At 36.7% G+C, this 15,690-nt stretch overlaps 1 protein-coding gene across 3 annotated transcripts in view; it reads right to left on the bottom strand.

Annotated features, from left to right (window-relative positions):
• hgo (homogentisate 1,2-dioxygenase) overlaps positions 1 to 15,690 on the bottom strand; it is a 455,401-nt gene that overhangs the window by 382,674 nt on the left and 57,037 nt on the right. For all 3 annotated transcript variants that reach the window (XM_090395872.1, XM_090395871.1, XM_090395870.1), the window contains exons 3-4: positions 14,034 to 14,122; positions 4,711 to 4,816 (exon numbers count right to left, since the gene is read on the bottom strand). In XM_090395872.1, coding sequence (XP_090251998.1) covers positions 4,711 to 4,816; positions 14,034 to 14,122 — 195 coding nt within the window. The remainder of the gene's footprint in view (positions 1 to 4,710; positions 4,817 to 14,033; positions 14,123 to 15,690) is intronic.

The raw sequence follows: 15,690 nt of genomic DNA, 5'->3' as shown, positions 1-15,690 counted from the left end.
GAGAACAGGAATCAAACCTTGGAGATTCAGTGGCAAACTCTGAAGAAAACATTGATTGATTCTGGCATAGAGGCATGTGGTGAGGTTGTCTGCAAAGATAAAGAAAACCAGAACTCCCTGGTGGACACAGGAAGTTAAAGAGGCAGCGAAGGAAAAGAAAAAACATATCAAAAGTTCCTGTCAAATAAGTCAGCTTGTGCTCTTAGAGAATACAGAGACAAATGCAAGAATGCTAAGCACTGTGTAAAACTAGCTAAACAAAAGTCATGGGAGGACTTTGGCAAGAATATAGAAAATAAATATCAAGAAAGTGGCAAAATATTCTGGAGGTTGTTGAAAAAGCTTAGGAATGGAGGAAATGGAGGAGAATACAGAGACAAATGCAAGAATGCTAAGCACTGTGTAAAACTAGCTAAACAAAAGTCATGGGAGGACTTTGGCAAGAATATAGAAAATAAATATCAAGAAAGTGGCAAAATATTCTGGAGGTTGTTGAAAAAGCTTAGGAATGGAGGAAAGAGTACTGTAAAAGGAGCAAGAGATGATAAAGGTGACGTGAAAACAAGAGAAAAAGATATCCTTGAAGTATGGAGTAATTACTTTGAAAAACTGCTAAATGAAACAAGCAGTGATGACAGCACACGGTAAAACACACTGACCAGGTATGCAGTCAGGAATACATATCCATACTTGAAGTGGAAAAAGCCATCAAAGGCTTGAAATGTGGAAAGGCAGCAGGAGTAGATGATATTCGACCAGAAATGCTTAAGTATGGTGGTATAAGAGTCTTACAGTGGCTGCACTGCATAGTTCAGAAAGCCTGGACAGAGGGACAAATTCCCGATGATTGGAGTAGAGCTCTCATAGTATCCATATATAAAAAGGGAAATAAAACTGAATGTGAGCATTACAGAGGTATTTCATTACTGAGTATTCCTGGTAAGATATATGCAAGTATACTTGAGAAGGATTGTGGAAGAAAAGCCTGGTGAAGAACAAGCTGGATTCAGGCCAAATAGAGGCTGTCAGGATCAGATCTTCACTTTATGACAAATAGTAGAGAAATCATGGGAATATAACAGACATCTGTATTTAAGTTTTGTCGATTTGGAAAAGGCATATGACAAGGTGTCAAGAGAGAAGCTATTCAATACGCTACAGTTATATGGTGTCAATGGGGCATTATATCAAGCAATACTTAGTCTTTATTTGAGTTGTAAGTCAGCAGTTAGAATTGAAGGAAGTACAGGAAGACGGTTTAATGTTAAATCTGGTGGACACAAGGATGTATACTATCCCCTCTGTTATTCATTATCTATATGGATCACATTATGAAGGAAAGTGGTATTAAACATGACATCAAAATTGGAGATGTTAATGTCAGCTCTTTGCTTTAGGCGGATGATGTTATACTTCTAAATAAATCCGCTACAAGTCCGCAAGATTCTCTGACTAAATTGAATAGCTGTTGTAATAGATATGGTATGAAGGTCAGCAATAAAAAGACAAAGACAATGAAAATAGGCAGAATCATTGAAAATGTCAACTGCGTTGTGAATGGAGAACCTGTGGAACAAGTGAAACATTTCAGCTACTTAGGCACGATTTTTACTGAAGATGGTAAATTAAATATAGAAATAGACAATGGAATCAGCAAAGCTGGTATGGTAGGAAGTCAAATGAATAAATTCATATGGAATAAGAGCGAAATTAGTCGGAACACTAAATTAGCTGTATACAAGACAGTGTTCAAACCAGTTTTAACTTATGGATCTGAGAGCTGGGTCAGAAGTAAAACACTTGACCAAAGACTAGAGACAACAGATATGAGAGTCCTGAGAAAGGTTATAGGCATGAACAGATGGCATCAATGGCAATATCATATTAAAAATGAGGATATTAGGAAAGAACTTGACATTGGCAGCATCCAGGAATGCGCTAGCAGAGCTAATCTCAGGTGGTATGGTCACTTAAACAGAATGGGCGAAGAAAGATTAGCAAAACAAGTGTTCTCTGCCAGGTTGGCAGGAAAACGACCCAGAGGAAGACCAGGATATAGGTGGATTGATACTGTACAAATTGCCTTAGACGATAGAAATACAAGATCTGATAATGTTAGAGTATTGACAAGTAACAGACTGATTTGGAGGAAAATTGTAGATAGGAAGTTAGTAATGATGTAATTTTTTTCATGTAGTACTATCATATCCTGTACACCCCTTGAGGGTAAATGGCAGGAATTTGATGATGATGATGATAATGGACTATTGTGCCCAGATTTGGTCATCGGGTTTTCAGAAGGATGAAGAGATGTTGGAAAGGGTTCAAAGGCGACTGACTAAGGTAGTTTCTGACCTCTGGAATGTCGAGTATGAGGAAAGATTGAGAATATGTAATTTGCAGAGTCTGGTGGAGAGGAGGAAGAGAGGAGATATGATAGAGACCTAAAAGTTGGTAAGGGGTTGTTATAAGATCAATGGTGGAGAAGTTCTACAGAGAATAGTGGGAGATCAGAGGAGAACCAGAGGTCATCCCTGGAAACTGTATAAAGAGGGTGTGAGTAGGGGAGTGAGAGGCAGGTTTTTTTCATGCAGAGTTGTGAATGATTGGAATGCCCTGCCTGAGAGTATGGTGTCTGCAAGGAGTTTGAGTGTGTTTAAGACACGGTATGAAGATGTGTGTGTGTGTGATAAAGGGACCTCCCAGATGAGTCTTTGACTCCATGAGGTCTTGGGGTAATAATAATAATAATAATAATAATATCAACAATAAGTTAATAAATAGTTATTTTCTTATCAGTCTGTGTTCTCATCTATACTGTTAAAATTAATCAACACAAGGGATACTTAGTTTTGAATCTCCAACCTTTCAGTGAACAACACTTTTTCCCAACGTCTAACTGCCAAATCTTTCAAATGCAACCCGAAGGCCAATAAGAGTCCTTTCTTCTATCAAATTCACTCCTTCATATTTCATCTGCTATCTCTCACTCCTACCAACTACATTCTCTACAACATTCAGACTTTCATGTCTTACAGTCATCATTTCATTCATCTGCTTCCTGATTTATCTTGTATTACACTTGCTCTCTCCATTCTTACTTTCATACCATAAATCATTCTCTTGGCAACAAGTACATTATACAGATGCTACATCACATGAAGTCCCTTATATTAAGCTCTTTGAACAAGAACACTGGCTGCTACTATTCTGGTTTACATCAATGCCACCTAAAAATCATGTGAATATTAAATCAACTGAAAATATTAAAACCAACTGCAAATATCTTGGTAGAATGAACAATAGATCTCAGATGGGTTGCATTTTGAAATTCCATGAATTATTTATAATAAATGAAGAGTTGCCTGAGGTTACCAACTGTTACTCTGAAGACAATGGCAAAATCATCAATGACTTGCCCATGAAACTCAAATGGAGAGCACCTGGAAATGATAATTTTGAACAAAATTAATTAACTACGGGGTGCTTAAGGGTCAAAGCTGTATAACTGAGAGGAGACTTCCACATGTTCTTTAAAGGAATGCGGAGATCCGACCAGACCTTCTGACCTAATGTCCAATCCTCACCTTCTCGTGGTGCACCCTGTTGGGTATCTACCTGGATACTGAATGAACAAGGATGGGTTGGCAATTTGGGATTTAGCCGAACAAATTGTATTCTTATTGGCTTAAACCAATATACAAAATGATGGTACAACATGACAAAATTTCATGCTGGCTGGGGCTTCGCCCAGTTAAACAAGGCCCCTGTTGTTTTCGCTAGGAAAACAGGGCAAACAGCGAAAAGTCAGCTACTGGAACAAATCTGAAAACACACCCCAACTCAACATCACCAGAGTTAAAGATTGGTACTATCAACATAAGGAGCCTGAATGGCAAAGAAATGGAGCTAGCTGAGGAATTAGATAAGTACCAGATCGACATAATAGGGGTGACTGAAACAAAAAAGACAAAAACTGGTGAGATCTTTCTGAGCAATAAATACAAAATGTTATATTCAGGCGATGACAATCACGGAAAAGAAGGAGTAGCCATTGTATTCAACACAAAATACGAGGCTAATCTTCTTGAATGGCAGGTAGTCTCAAGTAGAGTGATGTGGGCAAATATCAGAATGGGGAATTGGAAAATGAGACTTATTTGTGCCTATGGTCCCACAGAAGGTTCTACTACGGTAGAAGTGGAGGAATTTTTTGAGGCTTTAGAGAAAGCATCTGACACAATGAAAAAGGAAAAGTTGGTACTTGTTGGGGATCTAAACAGAAGAGTAGGAAATGATTGTGAGACATACAAAAATATTTTGGGAAAATTTGGAGAAAAGAGCAAAGCTACTAATAATGGCAAATACCTGTTGGATTTCTGCTCAGGACATTGGCTGGTTATTACTAACACCATGTTCCAATATAAAAATATAATGTTGGAGTCTTGACAAGTAACAGACTGATTTGGAAGAAAATTGTAGATAGGAAGTTAGTAATGATGTAAATTTTTCATGTAGTGCTATCATATCCTGTACACCCCTTGAGGGTACATGTCATGAATTTGATGATTAATTAATTACATTATATAAATTGATTTGGAATGTTTATGATTATGCCAAATGCCTGGGTGTTTTGATTAATTTCTAACATAATTTTGTCAATATTATATTTAAAATATGATGTAATATTCTATTATTAATGCAAAATACCTGATTAGGATCTGGATCAATGTCATTCCAGTCATGTGTCATATTACCACTAGTGATCTTCCTAAACTGGGAATGAAGCACAGAAGGTCTGATGCGATAAAACCAACTGAAAAAAAAAATAATAATAATAATAATATATATGATTAACACATTGTTTCATACAAATTTGTAAAATAATGAATACAGGACACTCAAAAGCACCTTTTTTGGAATATATTATGTTGCAAATACTAGTTTACAGAGGAATACCTGCTAAAGGATTGTACTGTCTGCAATACCAAAATACAGAATTTGGATTTAACTGACATGTTATCATCAGAAAACATAAGACAGGATTCCATATTAATTATCAGTCAGTTTGTGCAATTATAAAACAATTAGAGTATTTGAGATCAACTGCAACATGATGTTATTAAGAGATAAAAATGTGATAGTGAAATCAAACTAAAGAAATATTCTGCAAGGCCATAAACAAATGCACAACACTGTGCATGCCATCTACTATGCATCAGGATTTAGCAAATCCACAACTAAAAGTTTGGTCTAGAACATTACATACTGAACATCATAGCGTCAGTTTTCATTGAAGGGTTAGTGTGTACAAGCCAAACATCACCGCAAGCAATGTAATGATTAGGTTATACAGTAATCTACTGTTTATCTGACCTTCAAAAGATCAACCCTTTGACTAATCAATCCTTGCATGCCAAACAACTTTTTGTAGAGCACCATGTAATTATACTTCAACTATTCAACCCTTCAATTATCAGAACTCACTGTTCTGATAACTGAAGGGTCAGATAAATGGAAAAAGAAGACCCTCTGTAGGTCAGTCCAGTGGCACACCCAGAGGGGGGACAACGGGCCCGGGCACCCCCCCCAAAGAAAAGGAAAAAACACTAGAAAATTTTCCAAAAATCTTTTCCTAATTAAAATTCTTTTTTTTTATTTATGTTGTGTCTTCTATACTACTTATGAATTAGCGATCACTGCAGATGCTCAGTCATAGGTCGTCGTATGCGATGCGTAGTGTGTACTCGCAAATTGTCTACTCAACTGGTCCCTCCCCCTCCCCCCAAAGGTTAAATCCTGAGCGCTCGGCCCCCTCCAAGATTAAATCCTGAGTGTGCCACTGGGTCAGTCAGTATAGATAAAGCCCTTTGGTCGGAAAGGGTTTGATTCCTGTCTATGATGTCAGGAACCTCTATCTGGTCTCTTTCAACTAAAGGTGAGTTAGCCAGTCCATATGGAGGTAGAGAGTTTTTCACCTGGAAATTCAGGGTTTTTTTGTCCCACAGAACAGGCAAGGTCCTGTGAACACACATAGATTTACAGTCATAAAATATATATAACCTAATCCCTAATTAGGAGGGCTCAACCTGCCTCCCCAAAGGGATAGGGGAGAAGGGGGGGGGACTCCATGCAAATAAATAAATAAAAAAAGAATAGAGAAACATGGATCACTTCATAGCAAAATTTGAAAGAGATCTTACAGTTAAGAGACCAAATACTTACAACATTCTAAGAAATATGAATAAGGAGGTAAAAGAAAAAAGTGAAATATGAAATAATATAATTATTATTATTTATATGGGCACTCCGTGTAGTCAAAATACTCACTGCAGGAGAGCCAATCTATCCATTAGCACAATACCTATCATACATCTCCTTAAACTCGATCACTGTTGAAGCACTCACAACCGCTCTGGCAATCCATTCCATTTATTCACCAGTCTTCAAGTAAAGAACCTAGTTTGCACACCCTTACTAACCACACTCTCAGACAACTTCCAAGTGTTTCCATGTTTAGCTCTGGCAATCCATTCCATTTATTCACCAGTCTTCAAGTAAAGAACCTAGTTTGCACACCCTTACTAACCACACTCTCAGACAACTTCCAAGTGTTTCCATGTTTAGCTCTGGCAATCCATTCCATTTATTCACCAGTCTTCAAGTAAAGAACCTAGTTTGCACACCCTTACTAACCACACTCTCAGACAACTTCCAAGTGTTTCCATGTTTACCCCTCCTCTCCCATGTATTGAAAATTTTCTTCTGTGCCAATCTTATAGAATCCCTTTATTGACTTGGTGTCAATGCTGCCCACTAGAGGGGTTAAGGTGTAGTGTTGGAAAAGAGTTCTGGAAAAAATATAAGTGCTATTTTGAATAATAATTAGCAATATTTCTTGAATTTTAGTGTTGTACTATTTATTTTTGGTATGCAACGTGTATCTGCATGATTTCTATGTGATTTATTAATTGAAATTGCCTTCTTTAAACAGAATATAATGGCAGTACTCACAAGGTCAACCACACAGGCATTGACCGATATTTGAAATCAGCGGTCAAAAATAAATCAGAAACAGTTAATAATTTCCAAACAACTTTTCATGACTCAAATTATGCAGGCCTGTGTAATTGTTCTCCACAATTTTGCATTATCTGCAAACAGTTGCCTATCTCCAGTTAAACTTGTCTTAGCATCATTATTATATAAGTTATAAAACAGTCCTCTACAGGAACTAGTGACATTCTTTTTTTTTCAAGCCATGCATAACATGTTGATATCTATCTGATAGCCAATCATCTATCCAACTCAGTAATCGAGGATTCAATGCAATCTGTTACAATTTATTTATGAACTTGTCATGTGGCAATCTATGAAAAGCCTCTACAAAATCCAAGCATAGAATTGTATCTGTATTTCCTTTGCCCAATGAATTTGTAATTTTGTAATATATGAAGAAATTGGTAAAACATGTTCTCCCTTTAATTCATACTGATCATCATAGAGAATATTGCTGTGATCAACAGCCTTTCCAAGAACTCAAGCACAACTCCAGATACACAGATTGACCTATAATTTGGAAGCCTTTTATGGCCTCCATGAAGTAAAAAAAAACTCATCATAGGAGGTACACAGAGTCACACACACAAAGCATGAAGCTCTGTGCTTTAAATTCATGTAATGTGTTCTTCTACATTCACTACACTGTCAGTAATGTATTTCATTTACCAACTACTCTCCATACAAAGACCCTGTTCCTCCTTGTTTTTTATACATTATCCAGGGATGGCTTCTCATTCTATTCCCCCCCCCTCTTTTCCATTCTATGAAAAATTTCTTTCACATTAATCCAGGAAGCCCTTATCGACTAAAATGCCTCAATCATATCCCATATCCTCCTCCTCCTCCTATTCACTTCTCTGTGCCCTTTCTAACATATTGCCATGTAAAACAAGTGACCAAATCTTTGCACAATGGACTCATAATTCATAACCTCTTTCTTTCTGCATGTTATGGTTCTACAGTGTCATTGCTATAATTTAATGTGATAATTTCACAGATTGTGCAGTGTGACCTCTGAACTTCAGATCCTTCTACATCACCACCACTATCAGATCTCTTATCCCCTTGAGCTCCTACAAAATTTCCACACCAAGTATACACTTTGCTTCTCATAGTTGCCTGCCAAATTTCAGAAACTTACATTTTGCAACAATGAACTGACAGTTCTACTCACTTGCACACTTATACAATCTATTTAAGTCCTCATGTAAGGTAATTGCATCTGCTTGAATACTCATTGTTCCTCTCAACTTTGCATCATGCTTCATATTCAGAAATAAAGAAAGATGTAGTCAGAAGATTAATGACATTAGCCAAGAATGGACAAATAAGACTATAAAGCAGATGATTATAATTATTATTATTTTTATTATTATTATTCAGGCCTCCATGGAGTCAAAAGACTCATCGTGGGAAGTCCTTCCTAAGAAACAAAGTCTATCAAGACTCATCGATGGGAGGTCCCCCCCCCCAAGAAACACAAAGTCTATCATACCGCTCCTTAAACGCATTACCGTTCTCACTCTCACCACCCCATCAGGCAATGCATTCCATGGTTCAATCACCCTCCATGAAAAGAAACCACTCCTCACCCTCTTGCTCATGGTTTCCTTTCGTAACTTAAAGGGATGGCCTCTTGTCATCACTCCTTCCCGCTGTTCAACCAAGTGAAAGAACTCCTCAGTCTCAACCCTGTAACCACCTCTCAACAGTTTAAAAGTCTCAATCATATTATCTCTCCTTCTTCTATCCACCAAACTCTGCAGTCCACATTCCCTCAGCCGATCCTCATAACGATCATTGTACAGTCCTGAAACCACCTTTGTTATCCGCCTTTGTACCCTTTCCACAGTTAATTTATCTCCTTCAAATCCTGGGGACCAAATCTGAGAACAATAGTCTAAGTGTGGTCTGATCAGGGTCTTATACAATGGAATGATGACTCTTTTATCTCTGCAGGTCAGTGTCCTTCTCATTATTGCATATAAGTTTAAAAGGTAACCTGAAGCAGAGAGTGCATGACAGCAGAGTCGACAGTGAAAAAGAATAATTCTAAGGGTGTCAAAAGGAAACAATATCTGACTTCAATTCCAGAGTTAGGAGAGTAAATCAATTTTTTTTTTTTTTTAATATCAACTCCACATGAGAGGTCTCAATACCTATAACAGGAGAAATGTGAAGTGTGGGTAAGTGATTGAAAAGGAGAAAATGAATGTGTCTTTTTTATTTGAAATTGTATTGTTTTTTTTTTCATTTATTAATTAATAAAAGTAATTTTAATCGACATTGATATAAAGATAAAATTAATATGTTTATTATTATTATTATTATTATACCCCTGCATGGAGTTGGCAGACTCATAGTGGGAGGTTTATTTTACTCACTGATAAATTTTTCTGCTTATTGGATTCAGGATTGGCTGACTGATAGGTATCAGAGAGTTGTGTATGGTGGGGCAATATCAAGGAAGCAGAAGGTTACAAGTAGGATTCCACAGAGCTCAGTACTGTTCAATCTTTATATCAATGATATTGACAATGGATTGCAAGAAGACATTCAGTTGTTTGCGGTGAAGCTGGGAAGGGTTATCAGTAATAGTGCAGATGTGGCAGCCCTGCAAGAGAATTTGAATAAACTAGAGAATGAATGGGGTTGTCGCTTCAATGCAGCAAAATGTAAAGTTTTGAGGTTTGGAATCCATCGATGGGAGGATGCATACTTGATTGGAGGAGCTGTACTGGAGGAGGTAGGGAAGACAAGAGATCTGAGGGTGATGACTGATAGAAAACTGAAATTCAGGGAGCATATTGCAAAGGTGGTGAGAGCAACTCAGAGGATTGCTACAATAGTGAGAAGGATGCTGACCTGCAGAGATAAAAGAGTTATCATTCCGTTGTATTAAGCCCTGATCAGACCACACTTAGACTATTGTTCTCAGATTTGGTCTCCAGGATTTGAAGGGGATAAATTGACTGTGGAAAGGGTACAGAGGCAGATAACAAAGATGGTTTCAGGACTGTACAATATGAGTTATGAGGATCAACTGAGGGAATGTGGACCGCAGAGTTTGGTGGATAGAAGAAAAAGAGGTGATATGATTGAGACTTTTAAACTGTTGAGATACAGTTAGAGGGTAGATATTGGAGAGTTCTTTCACTTGGTGGAATGGCAGGAAGGAACGATGACAAGGGGCGCCATCCCTGGAAGTTACGAAAGGAAGCTGTGCGTAAGAGGGTGAGGAGTGGTTTCTTTGCGTGTTTGGAATGCATTGCCTGAGAGAGAGAGAGAGCATGGTTGGAGCGGGAACGGGAATGCTCAATGGGTTCAAGGAGTGGTTTGATAAACTTTGTGTTTCCTATAAACAACCTCCCACGATGAGTCTTTTGACTCCATGGAGGCCTGGATAATAAAAATAATTATTATTATTATTTTTATAATAAGTTCTTGCTTAGGTGGTATCAATGAAGTCCTTTGGATGGAAAGATCTTGGTTCAAATCCTGTCTGTGATGTAAAAAATCTTTATTAAAGGTTTTGAAGGGAAGTAGACTGGTCTCATAAGAGGTGGCAGGGTTTTCTCTCCTGGAATAACTCATTTTTTTCATACTGCAAAACAGCAAGAACATATGCAATCTACATGCATAATACTATAGTTTTAGTTGCTTTGGCATTAACTCATAACAACCAGTCAATAAACAACATTTAAATTTAAATGGAAGTTAAAGAGAAGAATAATACTTTAAAGCATGAGCTGCATAAAAAGAGAATGGTCTGAATCTGATGTGCCTTGTCATCGTGAGAAATATAAGTTGGAAGCTAAGATAGTGATCATGATGATGAAACAAAATCAGATTATTAAAAGAAATTAAGCTGAAAGGCCAAAGGAAAACATTAGAGAATTTTATTTCTATATAGTAAATGGGAGAAAGATGTTAAAAACAGCCTTAGTGTAGGTGGTAGGAAAATCAAACTACAAATAACTGAGTTGTTAAAAATGTTCACTTTATAAGGCATATGTAATGCAGACTAATTAACTCTCTGAATGCAAAGGAAGAACCAGATGAAAGAATAGAGATAGATGAGGTAGAAATATTAAAACTCTTGCAAGAACTTAAATTGAATATAGAAATCGTAGCATCAGACTGGATTACTAAAGAAATGTTCAAGAGAGTTAGTAATGCTTCTGACCTGGTTGTTCAACTTCAGTTGCAGCATGATTATTCAACTCAAGCTACTAGGAATCAGGCATCCATGCATGATTCCCAGTGAGTGAAAGAAGAGTAAGTTCCCTCTTGTACAGTAACGACAGCAAATTATAGGCCAGTCAGTATCTCTAGTGTGGTCCCTGAAGTACTGGAGAAGCTGATTACATACATCCAAAGGTAGGACAGCACTAGGGTTCTTTATAGAGGGCAGATAAGTCTTACTTTAGCACTCTGCTTACATTATATAATAGTGTGATAGCAGAACTGGATAAGACAAATGAATATACATACTATAATACTCCTGGATTTTGACAAGGCATATGACAGGATTCAACATCAGAGGTTGTTATACAAACTAAAACTTATCATATGGATGTGCTCTAACAGAAGGGAGGAGAAATAACCACTGGTGTAACACAGAGTTCTATCCTTAGACCATTGTTGTTTAACTTGATAATGATGGGATGGTCTAGAGGGTGACATATAGTTATTTGCTGATGATAAGTTGTGAAGAGTGATAAGGGCATAAATAATCTGATAAATAAGCTGATAAATAATCCTTATTGGCTGACTTGAACAGACTGGTTATATGAACAAATGACAATGAATTATGCATTTCATATGAAGGACATTACAGGCACAGTACTATTTTAATGGGAATATGATGCAAGTAATCAATGAAGTTAGAGACTTCAGTTTTATAATGGATAGGCAGTTAAAATTTAGGAGTCACATTGCTAAGGTAAACAAAGTATATTCTCCCAGATTACAAGGCTTTGATAAGACTACATCTCAACTAATGCACACAAATATGGTCATCCAGTTCCAAGAAGATGAGGAGACATTTTAAAATATCCAGCAGAGTGTAATCAAGATGACAGCTCACCTATGGAACTGCACATATGAATGTGCAGTTAAGAACCGCACCTAGGAAATGTGGCCTTCAAAATTTGAGGAACAGAAAGAGAAGAGTAAATATGTTAAAAAAACATACAAATTAATAAGGGGTTCTTACAGTATGATGCAAGTGGCATTCTGTAACTTATGACAGGCGGGAACAGAACCTGACAGGTGGGAAAGAAGCTAACTAGTATGTGAGGTTCAGGTTCATCTCAGATGTAGTGAACATATGGAACAAACTACCATTAGATGATAAGTGCATCTTTGGTGAATATGTTCAAGAAGAAATATGATAGATATTTATGTATGAGTGACTAAATGGGATCCTCTCTCGATAAGTCACTGGCCTTCCTGGAAGAGCTTGCATAGTAATAATGGCACTCTCTCTGCAACAGCAATTGATATTTTGTTCTGCACAATTGCTGTTGGAGAGAAAGTGCAACTCATGAGGAAAGGAAGTAGCATACATCTTGGTATCTCTAGTTGGCAAGAAACAGAATATTATGTAATCCAAAGTAACAAACTTTGTACTTCTTACAAAACAAACCTATCCCATGAAATTTTTAAACATATCTCCTATTTTGTATGTAACTGTCAAAATCTAAAATCTCAAAGACGTATGTATAAAAATACAGCAGCCAAAAGACTAAACATCTCTTTCTTAGATTAATAATGGCAGATACTGATCAGCAAACTGAGATCAGACCACCAATACAACATAAATTGTGCTTAGTTTAACATAAAATGTGAGATGTGGCAAATATTATCAAATTCATAGCTTATGAAAACAACCTACTGCTTAACAAAATATACTGTGATTAAAAGAATCCATATTTATTCTTATATATATATAGAGAGAGAGAGCAGAGCAAGTGTACAGAGAGATAACTGAAGGAATTGAAATTTCATCTGACTTCTGAAGAATATGCTGCAAGAATAGAAATAATGTTTTGAAGAATGTTACATAACATGGACTGCAACCAGAATAATAAAAGCATAACATATTTAAACAATAATTTAGGATGACAATTACATTAAGATCACAATTCAACCATATATTACCATGTAGATCAAGGGTCAGCAACACAGGGCTCGCAGGCACCCAAGTGTCCAAAGCATTTTTAAAGTGCCCATCACTGTACCAGATACTGAAGCATCGAACACCCCTCAAATTTTTTAGTGTGCATGTGAACAGCACATCACCAGTTACAGGCTACACACTTCTGTTGCACTAGGCTAGTAGCCTAAATTCTTTTCTAGAGTGACAAAGTGACAATCAGTTGTTTATTTGATGTGTTTCTTATAATTTTATATATTTATATTATATTTCTTATAACCCATGATGCATAACATAAATAAAAAAAAAAGATTTATAACTTTAACATAGAGTGGGAAGAATAATTCAGTTTTATTTATTTTATGGGAAAATGTGTATGCTTGTTATGCAATGCAAGAGTTGCAGTTGATAAAAAGTCTAACGTAGAGAGATATTTCAATTAGGCCACTGCCCAAGAATCAGAAATTCCGGTTACATGACAAGATTATAATAATTAACTGAATATTTGCAATGTGAAGTATCACATAAACTTTTTTTTTCCAAGTAATTACTTTAAAAAAATTCTACTCACAAACTTAAGTTTGTAAATAGAATTTTGTATTAATAAATTCATTTAAAATGAATATATATCCTCCAGCAAAATTAAGGTAAAGTGCCCTTTTGTCATAAGTCAGCCATTTGAGGCACCCTTTTTACTGAAAAGGTTGCCGACCTCTTATAAATAATAAGATTTCTGGCATTGGTTTAAGAAAAACACAACGGCAAATTGTCAACATCAAATATATAAAATGAAATTAAAATTTAAACTTACGTCCTCCTATTGTGCTCCCTGGGAACAGTAAATGCAGTTCCTGATAACTGTTCTGCATATAAACCATAGGGACATACTTGAGGATTGTTCTGCATAAAAAAAAAAAAAAAGAAAGGAAATTATTGCATGTGTTCTTTCAATTTATGTATTTTAAATATATTTCCTAAAGCAATTATTAATTAAATCATTTTTTTAACTCCACTGTACTGCATATTTGTCTATGTAAGTCCAATGTTAATGGAACCTTCCTGTTCTATTCCTAAGTGACAGAGACAAAAAAGATGCCATGCCTAAAGCTGTATAAGGAGGATATATTATCAGGGATATGAGAAGCAGGTTCTTTGCATAAAGAGTAGTTGCCATGAGTGGAATATTACATTGCCTGAGGGAGGTGAGTGTGAAATGGTTTGAATATACAGCACAGGTCAATGAGTTTCTGAGAGCGGGGACCAGTCATGGTGAATCTTGTGACTACATGAAAATCTAATATTAATAATAATTAACATTAATCATCATGATAATTATTATGATTCAGGCCTCCATGAAGTCTCAAGACTCATCATACCACTCTTTGAACCAATTTGTGCTCTCACTGCTCTATAAGGCAATGCATTTCATGGTTCAACCATCCTCCATGTGAAGAAACCACTCCTCACTCTCTTGCTCACAGCTTCTTTTGATAACTTCCAGGGAGGGCCAATTTCCTCACACCTTCCTCCTGTTCCACCAAGCAAAAGAACTCCCTAGTGTCAACCCTGTAACTACCTCTTAACAGTTTAAAAGTCTCAATCATATAACCTCTCCTTCTATCTACCAAACTCTACATCCACATTCCCCCAGCCTATCATCATAACCAACATTGTACAGTCCTGATATCATCTTTGCTGTCCTCCTCTACACTCTTTCCATGGTTAATTTATCACCTTCAAATTCTGGGAACCAAATTTCAGCACAATAGGTGTGGTTTGATCAGGGCTTTATACAATGGAATGACAGGTCTTTTATCTGTGCAGATCAGCATCCTCCTCAGAATTGCAACAATCCTCTGGATTATCTTCACCATCTTTGCAATATGTTCCCTGAATTTCAGGTTTCTATCAATCCTCACCCCAAAAACTTGCCTTCCCCACTTCCTCCAAGAGAGTATGCAGCCTCCCACTGATGTATCCCAAACTTCAATACATTAAATTTAGATGAATTAAACTGACACCCCTGTTCATTTGCAAATCTGTACTATTTTTGGAATATTTATGGTACTATCTTACCCTCCCTTCCATTCCTTGGGCACCTTTCCCATGACCAGACTTTCATTTAAAAGCCTTGTTAACAGAGTTAACAGTTATTTAGCACATTCTCTCAAAACCCATGGTGAAATCCAATTTAGTGACATTGCTTTACAGACACCCACAGTAGTCAGTATTTGAAACGCACTCCTTTCTTGCACTTCTAAACCATGAATCTGCCCTATCCCTGTAGTATTAAAACCTACTTCTCCAGGATGAAATACCTCAATAAAATGTTCATTGAACAACTCCACTATATCCTTTGCATCAGTCACTCTATTTGCATTTTTATTCAACAGTGTCATTCTTCCATAATCATTTCTCCTCCTACTGGCTACACAATGAAAGAATGTCTTAGGATTTTCTTTGGATCT

Source organism: Typopeltis vanoorti, chromosome 7 (genome assembly GCF_054136105.1).
Source record: "Typopeltis vanoorti isolate ZY-2024b chromosome 7, IOZ_Tvanoo_1.0, whole genome shotgun sequence".
Classification (NCBI taxonomy): Eukaryota; Metazoa; Arthropoda; class Arachnida; order Uropygi; family Thelyphonidae; genus Typopeltis; species Typopeltis vanoorti.
Note: the sequence above shows the minus strand (reverse complement) of the source record. Positions and strands in the feature narration are given on the sequence as shown.